Here is a 16,416-nt window from a genome sequence, read left to right as displayed (position 1 = left end):
TTAAAGCTTCAATAAATATGTTCGATATGTAAAACACCTTTTAATAAAACTATAACAGCATTTAGCTCTGTACAATATTTTAAACAGGTAAATCTTTCATTGAATAACACCAATTGCCTTATGGGCAACACACTCTCCGCCTGGTCTCGTAGGCTAGTGTAGCTTATTAAACCTAGCAAGTAGGCAACATACCGTACATACCACATGAAGGTACAAAATTTGTTTGTTCCAGTGAAATTATTTGAAAAATATACGCAGACAAGAAAGATGTTAATAAATTTGAATGTAATTACCAGATGTTGGAGCAAGGAACAGCCGACATATTTGTGCGGTGTATTACAACAAAAGTCCTGGCTTCGAAGTGATCCATGGCCTTTTGGACCGTACCATGCAATTGCTTGCGGTGAAACCAGGAAGGGGAGATGGCTACCACATCCAGGCTGCAGACGGTAAGGGCCACATTATTTAAACATGTATGTTGAGTGAAATAATCAGGGTAGATCAGATGTGGGCAAACTACATGGGCCTCGCCTGGCTTTTTAATCCGGCCTGCCAATTATTAAAATGTATTTAAAATATTTAAAAAACGGTAAAATCCAAAAAGTACTTTGAAATAAAACCGGGTTTATTTGGTGTCAGTCTTGTCCCACATTGTCCCCACATTCAATAGCTGCCCAACTTTTTCTTGACTTTTCTTTTTTATTAGGTATTCATTTTATTTATCAAGGTATTTAATGAAAAAATAAAACACTTTTGAACTAGCCGTGTAGCATTATGAGCTCTTTAATGCTTCTTATCAAAATTAGTGCTTAAAGGGGGACGTCTTATATTACTTTGCATTATTTCTCAGTGTTTCAAAATAAATTTGATGACATGGTCTACTAATAGACACATTAACGGTGTGTATTCAAATCAGAGCAAAAACTCAACGTGCGCAAAGCAAATCTTGATTACGTGCAAGTATGCACAATCATTGATTGACTTTTGGTAAGATAAATAAAACATTTACAACTCTTTCAGAATGTCTAAAAAAAATGGACAAAGTAAAATACACAAATGCTAAGTTTTAAGGGTTGTGTACTGATCATCTCCAAATGGCCACTTTTGGAAATGCCTACATCTACTGTTAGAAAAATGTGTAAAATACAATGTTTAATTTTTCAAATTTAACAAGGTACCAGGTAAGGGTTCAAGCTATTGTCTCACCTATCTTCCAGCTTAGATGCCCATGCTGCACTCTTTTGCAGGCATTTGATTGAAAAAAAAAAATTCAGGCGAGAATAAAAATCTTCTTTTTCTGTATGTTCCAACTCAAAATCCTCAATGTTATTAGCAGTTGCTGTGATGATCTTAATTTGTGACATAACTTCAGAGTGTTTACTTTCAAAAGAGACCATAACTGTCCATATTCTCCAAATCGTTCAAGAACAGCATTCAATTTACTTTAGGTATGTCTTGGATTGGGAATTCAGGCAAACTGCATAGGAACAGTAAGGGGTTACAGCAGGGGTCGGGAACCTTTTTGACTATTAATTTTATTTTGGGAAAGAGCCACACCATATATTATGAGACAAATTTACTAAATTGCTAAACCCGCGCCCCAGACAAAAGCTTAGTCTTCAGCACATTTATTTTTGATGATTTGATAAAAATTATGAAAAGAGAATAATGCCAGAGCCCCTGTCCCAAATTCAACAAACAGACCGCTTTAAACTTGTCTCTTTCTTGCAATTACTCAAGATCGGTTAAACTCCTTTTGACCCTTTTTTACATACATATTGGTTTCAAAACCAGATGCAAGCATTTATTTTGTAAAAACGTCACAACATTCTGAGAATAGGGAGCCTTATGTGCTTACCTTTGGCGAGAGATGGGAAGGAGTGCTTGTACTTTTTGCATAGCTCCACCCATCCCTCCCACTCACCCAATCAAATGACTAAGTTCTCTTCCGGTGTTTTGGCGTATTTACAGTTCTGTGGATTCATCATAAAGTATCTGAACACTGAACACAGATTATATAGTGAACTTTTAAATAAAGGATTCTTAAGCGTTGTACAGCCAAAACGAGTTTTTTTCCCCCTTTTTTTGTGTGACACCTTGACTGTAAATTGTAGTGAAAAACATGCCCTATATATATACTGCGAAGTGTTTCTTTCGCATTTAGCTTTGGTTAGGCTTTACGTGTACCTGAACTGACCAATAACGGATAATGGATAATGAATAACGAAGATAGAACAATAACCCTTAAAAACCCCGAATAGGATAGATGATCCCGGTTTTGAACAGGATGGAGAAATTTTGCATGCAATCAAATACTCATAGAAAGAGCCATATATGGCTCGCGAGCCATAGGTTCCCGACCCCTGGGTTACAGGCTTTAGTATTGGCTGTTGACCAGTGTGGGGTTTACAGTGCCTATTACCCACTCTATTGTGTAGTACAACTGAGAATGGGTGCTACATAGCACAAGGAAGAATACAAAACATGGAGACCCTTTTTTAATTAATGACATTTTCTTCTCACCTGGAGGTGCTAAATAATACACACCGTCCCTTTAAAATATAAAAGGGATGGATTGCCTCTAGATAAACCTATTGCATTTCTAGAAAAAAGGTCTTCTAGATGCAGTATATAACAGGCCTTGAAAGTTTTGTTTTAAGTCTGTAATTGGGTTTCATTCATTCATCCTTTCAAGTCTGAAACATAGCCTAATTGACTAAATTTTTGTTGGTTTGTAAAGGTCCAAACATCTGCAATGGGCAACCCTGTCCTATATCCTCTCCATTTATTTTTATCTCTCCTCACCTTGACAAGCATGCTCCAAGGGCATGCTGTACAATATCCGCACAGCAAATCAATTGGGTTCAGGTATCGCAGAGAAGAAGAACGAATCAAATAAAAGGTGTGCTGTCAGTGCAGAGGAAGTTGCTATCAATATGGTCAAGCAAGAGTTTATTGCAAGGTGGGGAAAAGAGGAAAATCACTTCCCCTCCTGCAGTAGCAGATGACAGCAAGGTCACGAACCACTCACTGATGCTCGCAGTTGACCGCAGTGCTCTAGTTTTTTTTATTTTGCATTACATTCGTTAACTCCCATGGGACACCACCATATAGTGTGTAACTTGCAGCTTAGTATTTATGAATTGAGAGTAGTGGTCCGCCATCTTTTTTGGGTAAAAATACTTTTGCATCGGGAAATTTGCATTTATTTTACCAAAAATAAGCCTCACTCAGAGGCAGCTAAAAACCATCTTGCTGCATTAGGTACCCCCCACAAAAAACCTCGCAGAAGGCTGGCCCAAAAATAATAATAAAAATAGTGAAGTGTGGTCACTTTGAGTGTCCTTGGTTTGTATTCTTCTTTGTGCCTTTTAGCACATGCTTTCGTTTGCACGACACAATACAGCGATATCTATCGGTCAAATAATACACACTGTCTCTTTAAGCATAGCAACAGTTGCCTACATTTTTTTTTTTTAATTTTTGGTTGGGGTTTTTTTTTTTTGGTATAGATTTTGAATTTTGTGAAATGTATTGAATGTGTTTTTTCTTTGTTTGGCTCGTTTCCTAAAGTTAGTAATGTGCTTTGTCAAAAAATGCCAGTTTAATTTTTAAATACGGGCCCACTGTTGAAGTCCGTTCGTATTTTTTGTTGAACCTTTATTTTCTGATGAAGGGACAAGAGCAGATAACACATGTGAGCATTTTTGAGTACACAGTGTTAGCAGCGAGCTCCGGAAGTCCATGTGTGTACTTTGGTTGTGTGCCATATCTGTGGCATTTGGGCATGTTGTCATAGCAACTCCCGCATCCTGTGAAATCGTTCCTAAGCTGTCGATTTGCTGGTTCATAAACAAGGAAATTGTTGCAGGCAGACTTGGCACCTTCACAAGATGCAATCTTTGCAAAAGTGACAAGATATGAAATCCAATTATGTTTTCATTGCCTCTGAGGTACTTGCTAGGGCATCTGAATCCGAGACGTTGTTTGGTAGCTTTATGTTCAGTAATGTTGAGGACATCTACTGACATACTGTAGCTTTGCAAACAATCTAATCTCTCAAGAACTGAGGTTTAGAGTCTAACTAAAACAGCTTTGCAGAGGTGTGGGAGAACCCTTTGAATTTTTTTACATGTATACAGTTCGAACTGATAACCTGCCAAAGTAAGAGGAAAAAGAGCTCATTTTCACTTTTATGGGCATTTTTAAAAATATATTTTTTGCATATTTTTACATTTGTTTTTAGGCAATAATAGAGAAAAGTATATTTACAATAGCAGGGTTGATCTGATTTGAGATCATACATTATAGCAGGGGTTGGGAAACTATGGCTCGCAAGCCATATATGGCTCTTTTTATAAGTACATATGGCTCGGAGGTAAAACAAAAAAAAAATTGCGGATTTACTTAATGTATTGTTTGGTCTAGTATACACACTGTCCACTATGGTTTTAGTCAATGTGTCACACCAACAGAACCCGTTTTGACTGTAAATTGCTAAATAATCAATTCTCGGAAGTTCATTAAACAATCTGTGTTAATTGTTGAGACACTTAGTGATGAAAAGCCAAATTAGAAACTTTAAATACTCAAAAGCTTTAGCAAAGCACCTGGAGCAATTCGATTGGATGAGCGGTTGGAATGGGCAGAGCTACTGTATATACAGGGTGCGCGCACTGCTTCTCATGGCCCAGTGCCGTCCGCACTGAGAGAAAATATGTAGGTATCCTCATTTGCAGTATTTGTGACATCTATTCAAAAGAACTTTTCTCGCACCTTGTTTTAAAATCGATTATTGTGGACAAAACTGACAGTCAAAATGAGCCTCAACACTCTGCGGCTGAGAGACAAATTTTAAGTGGTACATTTATATTCATATGGGACACAGGCACTGGCAATGTTATTTCATAGATTTTATCAAATAATCTGGGCAGTGACATAAATTGTGCTGAATAATTAGCTTTTGCCTGGGGAGCGGGTTTGGCGGTGTTGTTGAATTTGGTTTTAAAATATAGACGCTGCCCTACTTACGAACAATCGTTGGTAAGTTAAATTTGTTAAGTAATATTTTGGATGGAATGTATGTTTAAGGTTTATGTAAGTATCTTTAAGGCTTGTATGAGTAACTTGTATTCTTTTGTACTAAAAAATAAACATTTCATAAATAATATGCTCTATAAAGACAAAGTTAAGTTGAACTTAATTTTGGAAGATGCGCTTCAAGAGGACCTCCTGTGGTAAAAAGTGGTCGAAAAAAAGCGTTCCGACCATTTTATCAACTGTATCAAGCTTTCTTATTCCACTTTCAATTCAAAAGAAACGGCTCGCCTCTTCTTTACACTCCACACCAACCATATTGAATGGATGCACGAGATTTTAAACAATAAAAATGTTCTTAGTGTGCTGGAGATACATTGTAGAATGTTTACACACAAACTAATGAAGAGGAAGCGGAAAAATCCTTTGTGGGTGACCTCTCACAGCGCCACACGCCGGTAGCGGCGGAAAGAAGCACTACAGTACTGTCCTGTAACTCAGAAAGAGCACTCAATACAAGATACAAAACTTACAGCAATGTCCAAGTATTTTTCGATTTCCTTAAGAAAATTCTCGTATCTACCGTTTTTCGTAACTAATGGTCGTAAGTAGGGGAGCGTCTGTATTGCAAATTGCGATGTTTTTTGTTTTTAACTAAAAAGAACTCAAAGCTTGGATGTGTGTTATAGACCAGGTTTTACCGTGTTTGTGCAATGATTGAACAGTTGAAAAATATCACCAACCACAATCGCACAACATTGGATGCAATGGGAATCTTAGCTCGGTCGTGTCGGTAAGTGTGCTGAATCCTAACCACTGGACCACCAGTGATATTGATGACATACAAAAAGACATTCCATTTTATCTCATTATCACACTATTTTTAAAGTACAGAACTTAATGAGGTCTTATTGTTTACAGGGAAAATAAATGCGAAATCTGCTTTCTTCCATGTATTTGACTAAAATTTTCACTGGGCCCAAAAAGTACCCTCCTTCCTGTTATTTTTGATTGAGGAAAATTAAACAAATATTTCCACTCCTACTGATTTGTTTCAGATTCAACTTTTTTCCCGGGGCGCTGTGCAGAGATCTTTGTCCATGGAAAAAGTGTTGGGCGTCTCGGTGTTCTCCACCCACAAGTCATTACCAACTTTGAGCTGACGATGCCCTGCTCTGCCCTGGAGATGGATATCGAGCCTTTGCTGTGAATTCCTCTTTTTCTCTGCACTTAAAACATAAAAAATAAAATGACATAAGGCTTGTAGCACCTTGTGGTGTAATATTTTTGTTCAACTGTTTAAAAATCTGAAAATGTAGTAACAAGGTGCACTTGCCTCCAGTCATAAATCTTAATAGGGATAGGTTATTTACAAATACCGTCTGTTATACGTTCTTTACCAATACTCTAATACAGGGGTGGTGGACTAAAGCCCACTGGCCACATGCTGCCCAATGCGGCCCGACAAACAGAAATTGTAAACATATTGTATATTACAGGAAGTAAAAGACTACAATTAACATTTTGTTCTTTTATTGCCACTGTTGTCCTCACTGTCTCTTTGTGTTTGTTTTTAAATCAAGTAATTTCTTTATCAAAATATATCAAATTCCATGCAAGGAAAATAAATTCTAGGCCCATATCATTTTGAGTTTTCCAATGCAGGTTATCAAATTCAGTGCTTGAAAGCGGACCTAGAACATTATTTTAACTACATGTATTCATGCCAGTAGTTCATTTTAAAAAGGATTTTTAAAAAAAATCGATTAATGTCCTTTTTTTTTAGGTAAATTTCGATTTGAACAATAAAAATGCGACTGAGGTAGAGATTCAGATCACATCAGCATAGAGACTGATTTGGTGAATAGAGGACTCCCTTATTAAATATCACAAAAGTCTTTGCAGCTCAGCAGTTTTAATGAATGTAATGCAAACTTTGCTTATTTGGTTTAGTTTCCATTTTACAATCTTTTTTTATCACATGATTTAATTGTATTACATTTAATTTAAGTAAGTGCGCCTTTCATGACATTTTCAGGCATATATTTATACTCTTACTCTAAGCCAATTACATTATTGGGTGTGGCAAGGCACTGCTGTTTCTAAGAGCTGAAGTCCATTTGGAAGTGTGCCAATGAAACGAGGATGATAAAAGATCCAGTTGCAGTGTGTTTTTTTCCCAATATGTTCTGTATTCTAATAATATAATTGTTCCTTTTTACTTGCCTTTTCATTTCCCATACTATTGTAAACCAGTTTACATCTAGAGAATAGTCTGATTAGAATGAAAATATTGCCAATATTTAGCATATATAAGCCAATATAAAGGTTTACAGAAATCCACATACTGTATTCTTTTATTCAGACTGTGATTCATCCAATGAAAAGGATTGCATAAGTACTTGCATATTCAGATTCCTCCTTCTTTTACATCCATTCTACTAGTCTGACTGTGTCTTGCTTTTTTGTCTATTATTCATTTATTTTGGGTTTTTTTTTGGTTCTGCGAAGAATTTTGGGCTTGTCTGACAGAAACTGATTATACAATATAACTTGCCTTACAAGCTTTATGTAAATTGTTGAGTTTTCTATGACATATTTTTTTTTTTCTAAATTTAGGCATAATTACAAGAGTTGTAGTTACTTGCACATGCCATCCATCCGTTGACATCCACTTATCCGCAGTCAAGTCATGGAGGCAGTAGCCTCAGCAGGGAAGCCCAAAACTCACTATACCCAGCCATTTTATCCAGTTAATCCGATGATATCCCGAGGCGTTCCTAGGCAAGCCTAGAGACAGTCTTTCCAGCATGTCCTCGGTCGACTTCCGGGCCTCCTGCCGCACCTCCTGCCTGTGAGACATGCCCAGAACATATCCTGAGGGAGACATCCTTATCAAATGCCCAAGTCACATCCACTGGCTCCTCTCAATGCAGAGGAGCAGCAGCTAAACACTGAGTCCCTCCCGGATGACAGAGCTTCTCACCTTATCTCCAAGGGAGAGCCCAGGCATCCTGCTTAGTGTATGTTCTACAGCCTGACAAAAACCACACTGGTGCTCTTAAATTTGAGATACAACTTCCTGACGGAACCTCCTCTCCAGTAACCCTGAATATATCTTACCAGGGAGGCTGAGAAGTGTGACTCCTCTGTAGTCGGACCACACTCTTAGTCCGCACCCAGTCTGCCAGTCCAAGGGTTCTGTTCCCGATGCTGCAGATCCCCCTTCCAATGCTGCAGAGGCGTGTCATTAATGACACGCCCACAGCATCTAGAGCCTTAATGAACTCTGGGCGGATCTCATTTAACCCCTGTGGCCTTGCCACCATGGAGCTTTTTTAACCACCTCACTTCCCAGATTCAACTTCCCCAAAGGAAGTTGCACTGGTGGAACTGAGAAGGTCTTCAAAGTATTCTGCCCACTGCTTCACAATGTCCGGGGGCAAAGTCATCAGCGCCCCATTTACGCTATACACAGTGTTGATGGCACACACCGCTTCTCCCCCTAAGGTGACAGATAGTGAACCACAATTTTCTTGAAGCCGATCGGAAGTTACCTTCCATGGCCTAGCCAAACTCTTATGCCTCGGCGACTGCCAAAGCCGCATTCCGCTAGACCAGTCGATACCTGCTAGCTGCTTCCAAAGTCCCACAGGCAAGAAGGGCCCGATAACACTCCTTCAGCTTGATGGCATTCCTTAATGCAGGTGACCGCCAATGACCTTGAGGGTCTGCCTGGCTGGACGCTTGGGTCTGCCTGGCTGGACCGGTACCTTCCCCGACCATCGGCGCTAACCCACCACCAGCAGCTGATCAGTTGACAGCACCGCCCTTAGCTTTGCCCGAGTGTTGAACAAAACACATGGCAGCAGGTCTGATGAAACAAATACAAAGTTGATCATCAAACTGCAGCCTAGGGTGTCCTGTTGCCAGGTGCACATATGGGCACCCATATGTTTGAATATGGTGTTTGTCATGGACAAGTTGTGAAAGGCACAGAAGTCCAATCACGAAACACCACTCGGGCTTCGATCGACCCCCCCCCCAGGTCTCACTGTCGTTGCCCATGTGATCGTTGAGGTCCCCAAGCACTACGAGGGAGTCCCCAAGGACTTCAAGAAGTTTGGGTACTCTGAACTGCTGTTTGGTGCATAAGCACAAACAATAGCCAGGAGAACAATAGGGCAGCCAAACCTTAGATAAGAAATTCCAACCTGTTCGAAAGCCCTCCCTTTGCCCTTTTCTTTAAATTTCCTAGGTTACAAACGCAGATGTGCCCTAAATTGCGTGGATATAAATGATAATGACAATGAGACCAAAGTACAAAATAGAATTACAGGTAGTATTAGCAAACTAACAACCAGTCAAGCCATCCGGGTACTTTTTTTGTATTGCTTGAAATTTTTTCATAACGGGGGGTTATTATTGGTGCTTTTATCCTAAAGGATCATATCATAGACTTCATTTATAAGTTATAAGTCAATAAAATTTGTTTTGCGACAGTTTTCATATTGCTCTTCCATTCGAATAATAAGATGTAGATTCACCTTCATGTAAATCTGACTGTGCCTCACGACACAGGATCCTCACTGCATGTCACTGCATACAATCCTATTCAAACCATTATATATTACATGTTGACTGTCGGATTTAATTATTTCCATTCACCTATGCTCCTATTACACCAAAATTGAAATTTTTCTTAACATTTTAATTTAATCATCAATTTTGGTTTGTATTGATGTTTAAATGAAATCTATTGATAAACACAAACCTTTATTTCTGGCTTATAAGTGGCATATCTGTATGGAAGGTATTTCATACCGCTTTTTTCAGATTCTGATCTGACTATTCGCTTCATGTGCATTCCCACCCTGCATGTAAATTATCTATTTGTCCACTTCCTTTTTAAGCTTATCTTCTGTTGCTTTTCGTTTTCTTAGCGGCCACACGGCTGAAACGTGCCTCACGCACGAAGTTCCCCCGCAGGAAGTAATCCGAAACAAGTTCCTCACATCCCTACAGAGTACTGCCTCCTCCAAAACGGTATTCGGAGACCTGCGCACCCCAGCGGCTCTCAAAACACTCAACGATTTCCTGGTGGACAAAAGCTACATTGAAGGATTCGTAGCAACGCAAGCTGACATTGCCATCTTTGATGCCATGGCCTGTGCCCCCCCAGGCACGTTGTGTCATCTCCTACGCTGGTACAAGCACGTATATTCCTTCTACAAAGAAAAAGCTGACCTCCCTGTCGGCAGCAAACAGTTTGTACTACCGGATACTCCTCAGCAGTCGAACAACAGAGACAAAGATGTTGACCTTTTTGGATTGGACAACAAAGGTAAAGATGTGGGGGCCACAAAAATGAAAGAGGGACAGCTGGCAGAGTACGCCGCCAGGAAGGGCAAGAAACCGGCAGTGGTCGCCAAGTCTTCCAGCCGGCTTGACGTCAAACTTTTGGATGAGGAGACAAACCTGGGCAAGATGTAGGAGTGTGTGCGGGGTGTGACCATGGATAGGCCAGCTGCTCCCGGTCTCTTTCAAAATCAGGAAGCTTCAAATAGGATGAGAGGATGGGCACGGATCAGCTAGAAGAAGCCATCACTTTTTGTGGAGCATGTGCAGTCTGTGGACGTGGCTGCCTTTTCCAAAATCCGAATGATTAAAGGAGATCGTGGCAAAATGGTGTGCCCACATTCAACTGTGGTTTTCAGTCCACTCGGAAACAAAAATCAAGCAATCCTCATTTTGTACTGACGTGTTGAGTTTAAAGTTTAGTAGACACTCAAACTAATAAGAGAAGACATCTAATGGATTTTGAACTTGCAAGGAAAGCAGGAGTGCCCAAACTTCAGATAAGGAATTCCAACCTGTTATAGAAGCCCCTTCAAGGGTGTGGAATTCAAACTACAGCAACATGATTGGCAGATAATGACAACGACGTAAACGGTGCATAATAGTAAAAAAAACGGAGAACGTGCAGTAATGGTCAAAATAACGAAGTGGCATTTTATGCAATCTACTCTTTAGTCATTATCTGCACCGCTAATCCTCTGAAGGGTCGCGGGGGTGCTGGAGCCCATCCCAGCTATCGGGCAGTGTGCAGGGGACGAACAACTCTCTTGCTCATTCACACCTAGGGACAATTTGGACCGGCCAATTAACCAGACATGCATATTTCTGGAATGTGGGAGGAAACCGGAGTTCCTGGAAACCCACGCTAGCACGGGGAGAACATGCAAACTTCACACAGGAAGATTTGATCTCACAACCTCAGAACTGTGCCGCACACGCGCTAACCACTGAGCCACCGTGCTGCCCATCTACTCCTTAATGTTCATTAATATTTCTTTCTAATTTATGGTGTATAACTGCCATCTGCTGGACTTTTTGCAGTGACAGCAGGTTTTACGTGCAGTTTCTTTTTGTCCAATAACAACTTAAACTTAAAAATGGCGCTTTGAAATGCTACCACAAAATGCTACTATGAATAAACACATCAACGATAATGTTTTGTGCTTTTTTTTTGCATTACTGCCATCTGCTGGACACTTGCAGTGACAGCAGGTTTCATGTGCGGTTTCTCTTCGTCCAAGAACAACTTTCATCTCAAAAATGGCGCTCTTAAAGGCTAGGTTGAAAAAAAACATAAGAAAAATCTTTATCCTTACTGAAATCTGATTTTCTATGTTTGGCAGCTCTGAGGTTTACGGCCGTGCTTCTGGTGAGCAATGTGTGAACCATACCTGCCTTTTCTCCAAATATGCTTTTTAACTTCTCAAACTGGTTTTCTGTTTTGTCCAATACACATCTTATTGCGGAGTGGTAAAAAAAACAACCAATAAAGACCTCATAACTTGAATTTTATTTTATTTTTTTAATGGGAAAAAGTGAAGCATGCTGTGCAGCTTTCTAACAGGCGAGGGTGCTTTCCTTTTACATGGATATTGGTGGTTAGAGCTCGCAACTTGTTTAAATGTACATGTTTTTAATGTTGAGTGTTACTCTCAGTCAATGTTCCTTTAAAACCAGTTCTGTTTTGCGCAATCTTTTGTCTGATTCTCATAGGCAACAACAAAAACGAGCATCATACAGTTGAGAAGTGTTGCGTAAAGGGACAGTGTGTACTATTATGTGCCTCATAGTTGTAAAAAAACATTTGATTTAATTACTGTAATTCAAAAAAACACATGAACTATCATCTAAACACATTTTTTTTAACTCGTGTGTCGAGAATTTTGTATTTTAAATAAAAGGAGCCTCACATAAGGGGAGCTGGCATCATTGTCCGCTTTCTTGGTACTACGGGTTCCTAAAAACCTCAGAAAGGGTGGGCAAAAGAATAAGAAGTAAGATGGTGTATTTTTGTCACTTTGAGCTTCCGTAGTTTTTGCCCTTGAGCTTTTTATCAGAATTGCGAGCCTCTGCATACGTTCAGCACATTATGTTAAATTTTGCATCAATAATATTCGTAACATAATGTAGAATTTCATCTTTTTAAAAAGAAAATCCAAACATTTAGTTAATTGAGAAAAAAACTTTTACACTGAATGTATTTAACATTTAATGTTTTTAATTTTATATTCTCATGATGACACCTGCCCCCCTGACTGCACATCACTGAATTTGTGTATAAAAGGAAAGCATTCTTAAAAGTTAAAAAAATAACACATTTATACATGCATGGATCAAAAAATATATATGTATATATATATAAAAACTATTGTACCATATTATCCGCACTATAAGGTTCACCAGATGATAAAGAGCGCCCCCTCCAAAAACAATATGTACTTTTCATATATATACTGTATTTGTGTATAATCGATAAACCTCTAAGGGTATATATGAGTGCCATGATTAATCCTTTAAAATGTCATTGACCAAAATTGCAACGGGAATCAAACCTGAGTAGCATTGGTGAAACCTGCTTTGTGGCACTGCAAACCTAACTACAGTGATACATGCATATGACATGAAACGGCACTTGTTTTTATCATCACATGCTTTTTACAGTGCCAGAAACAAATGTTAGAGAATGGAGAAAGCATAAGTCGTCCTGAAAGACATAAAAAAAAAATCATGAAAAGCACAACAAGAGAAACAACTCTCTGATGCACCCGATGATGAACCGGATTTTGCGTATATTCATATCTTTCTCGAGCAGCAATGTTTTGGGGCTGATATTGGGCAACATGGACTCTCAACTCCTTCCACAGATTTTCTATGGGGTTGAGATCTGGAGACTGGCTAGGCCAATCCAGGACTTTGAAATGCTTCTTACAAAGCCACCCCTTTGTTGCCCTGGCTTTGCAGAATAACAGCCCCAAAGCATGATGTTTCCACCCACATGCTTCACATTGGGTATGGTGTTTTTCAGGTGTATTTCAGTATTATTTCTCCTCCAAGCACGAAATCCTGTGGTTCTACTCAAGGTTCTATTTTTCGTGTCATCTAACCATGACACATTCTTCCAGGCCTCTTCTGGATCATCAAAGGCTCTTTGGCAAACCACAGGAGGGCCTGGAAGTGTACTGTCTTTAGCAGGGGGACACGTCTGGCTGTGCATGATTTGAATTCCTGGCTTCACATTGTATTACTGATAGTAGCCTTTCTAACTGTGGTCTCAGCTCTCTGTGAGTCATTTACTAAGTACCCATGTGTGGTTCTGGGATTTTTGCTCACCGTTCTTGTGATCATCTTGACGCCACAGGTTGAGGTCTTGCATGGAGCCCCAGATCTGTAATCTTTTATGTCATCCATTTTCTAATATTCCACAGTTGATTTCTTTAACCCAAATATTTTACATTTTTGAGATTCAGTCTTCCCAGCCCAGTCCAGGTCTATAATTTTGTATCTAGTGTCCCTAAACCGCTCTTAAGTCTTGGCCATAGTGGAGTTTGAAGTGTGACTGACTCATGCATTGGATAGATATCTTATTTTGAAAATTAGATTAATCAGGGCAGCACGGCGGCGCAGTGGTTAGCGCATGTGCGGCACAGTTCATGTCTTGGGAACCTCCTGCATGGGTTCAAATCCAGCTCCAGACTTCCTGTGCGGAGTTTGTATGTTCTCCCCGTGCTTGCGTGGGTTTCCACCGGGCACTCCGGTTTCCTCCCACATTCCAAAAAACATGCATTTCAGGTGAATTGGCCGGTCCAAATTGTCCCTAGGTGTGAATGAGTGAGTGAGTTGTCCGTCCCCGTGTGCCCTGCGATTGGCTGGCAACCAGTTCAGGGTGTCCCCTGCCCACTGCCCGATGATTGCTGGGATGGGCTCCAGCACCCCTGCGACCCTACTGAGGACAAGCGGTGTAGCTAATGAGATGAGATGAGATTAATCAGGTGCTATAAATACATGTACCGAGTGGAGCCTCATTAGAAGAAGTTAGACCTCTTTGACAGACAGTTTTGCTTGGTTTTAGTTGACCAAATACTTATTTTCCACTATAATTTGGGAATAAATTCTTTAAAAATCAAACAATGTGATTTCTCTTTTTTTCCCCACATTGACTCATGGTTGATGTTTACCTATGTTGACATTTCCAGGCCTCTGATCTTTCAAGTAGGATAACATGCACAATTGGTGGTTGACAAAATACTTATTTTCCCCCACTCTTAGGTGCACTGGGTTATAAGGTGCTCTTTCATATGTCTGGCCAATTTGGGTTTTTTAGGTGCACCTGATGCAGCATTTATTTTCTTGGTCTTCTTCTAATCATATTCCCAGTAGATTGAAAGCTCTATTGACAAGTATAGTATGAACAAGTCCAACGGCCGTATATGTTGCAAACTTGCTCGGAACTTCAATCTCTTTCCTCATCCTGGCATTCTGGTCATATTTCGGTACTTTGTACCTCCAATACAACAAACTCAGGCTGACTGCTTTCACAACTTGCCGAGTCCCCACTAAGGCCCCCACTCCGACCAGGAAACGGGCGATACCGGACGCCAGTGTGCAGCTTTTTAGTGAGGGCAAAGATGCCGGCAGCACTCGGGGCTCAAAAGTTTCTCCTAATTGGTTGTTGAGCCAATAGCCGATAGAACAGCCGGCCCCCACCCCGAGGATGGTGGTGGTGTCCCCTCGTGTGGTGCTGTAATGGTCCAGCTCGGGGTACGTGTAACTAAGGAAGAGAGGCAGCATCAAGGCCACGATTGGTGACGCACTGCTGGTGAGCTGGAAATGGTCAAAGGCTTCCCAGTAGGGATAGGTGACCAACATTATGACAGCTGAGATCAAGACCCCGCAGAGGACATCCTAAAAGAGAAATAATGATTAATTCTAGTAGAAATAGGATAATTTAGCACTGCTTTGTTTAATTTGGGCTAGCCATCTGATGGTGTTTAATATACAAATTGCCAGAGTTGACAGCAGATTCAAATTTGTGATGATCAAGCTGATACCTGTTTGCACTTTGGGATATGGTATTTTCAATATTGATGACTAAACAAAAGATGTCAATATTTATCGATGGAATATTTTATAAAACTTGAGCAGAATGTGTCAAATGTTGCTTATGCGGGGTATTCCAAAAGTCTTGGGCACATTTTGACATTGAATATCTCAGAAATTATTAAGCACATAAAAACATCTGGTAAATTCAAAAAGCTTGGTATCTCAAATTTTACATGGAATGTTCAGAGATGTCCAATGTGAGCATGTTTGGTCACACGACACACATCAGATAAATAGATACTTTACTCATCCCAGTAGGGAAATTCACACTTCCAGCAGTATCCTTGTGTTGAAAAATAAAAATAAAATAAAGATATAGAATACAAAAATATCCAATATAACGTTTTGCCATAGAGTATTTAAATAGTGCTACGGAAAATACACACTGTAATAAAAATAGAGTAATATGCAAATGTGGGGGTGGGGTTTAATGTGGGCTTTTACTCCCCCGGCTGGAGTTAATTTCTTCCTCATGCCATGAGGCTCTTTATCTCTTCAGTCTGTCTGTGGAGCAAGACTGTGACAGCAGTCTGTCGATGAAGCTGCTCTTCTTTTTGGAGTTATATAAGGCTGTGTAGTGGATGTAATGAATTGTCCATGTTTGACTGCAGCTTGTTCAGTGCCCGTCTCTCAGCTACAGTTGTCAGGCTTTCCAGTTCTGTGCCCACAACAGAGCTCGCCTTCCTCACCAGTTTATTAAGAGGAGAGACATCCTTTTTCTTAGCGCTGCCTCCCAATAGAAGAGGGCGCTTGCCACAACAGTCTCATAGAACATTTGCAGGAGTTTTTTGCAGATGTTGAAGGAGGCCAGCCTTCTGAGGAAGTACAGTCGGCTTTGTCCTTTTCTGCACAGAGCTTCTGTGTTGGCAGTCCAGTCCAGTTTATTGTCCAGCTGTACACCCAGGTATTTGTAGGTCTGGG

General features: G+C 40.1%; 2 protein-coding genes across 3 annotated transcripts in view; one reads left to right on the top strand and one right to left on the bottom strand.

The window, feature by feature from the left end:
* Positions 1–11,902, top strand: part of farsb (phenylalanyl-tRNA synthetase subunit beta) — a 32,169-nt gene extending 20,267 nt beyond the window's left edge. Inside the window, exons 16-18 of one of the 2 annotated variants that reach the window (XM_088344945.1) lie at positions 297–449; positions 6,096–6,243; positions 9,981–11,902. In XM_088344945.1, coding sequence (XP_088201071.1) covers positions 297–449; positions 6,096–6,243; positions 9,981–10,530 — 851 coding nt within the window. In that variant the 3' untranslated portion in view covers positions 10,531–11,902. Of the gene's footprint in view, positions 1–296; positions 450–6,095; positions 6,558–9,980 lie in introns of those variants that run through there. The other variant, XM_088344946.1, reaches the window with a different exon arrangement.
* A 1,114-nt stretch (positions 11,903–13,016) lies between these two features.
* Positions 13,017–16,416, bottom strand: part of sgpp2 (sphingosine-1-phosphate phosphatase 2) — a 28,604-nt gene continuing 25,204 nt past the window's right edge. Inside the window, exon 4 of the mRNA XM_088344947.1 lies at positions 13,017–15,297. Within this exon, the coding sequence (XP_088201073.1) occupies positions 14,758–15,297 (540 nt within the window). The 3' untranslated portion in view covers positions 13,017–14,757. The remainder of the gene's footprint in view (positions 15,298–16,416) is intronic.

Source organism: Urocampus carinirostris, chromosome 10 (assembly GCF_059441175.1).
Source record: "Urocampus carinirostris isolate Australia breed hairy pipefish chromosome 10, RoL_Ucar_1.0, whole genome shotgun sequence".
Taxonomy (NCBI): domain Eukaryota; kingdom Metazoa; phylum Chordata; class Actinopteri; order Syngnathiformes; family Syngnathidae; genus Urocampus; species Urocampus carinirostris.
The sequence above is the reverse complement of the archived record's forward strand: the minus strand, read 5'-3'. Positions and strand labels throughout refer to the sequence as shown.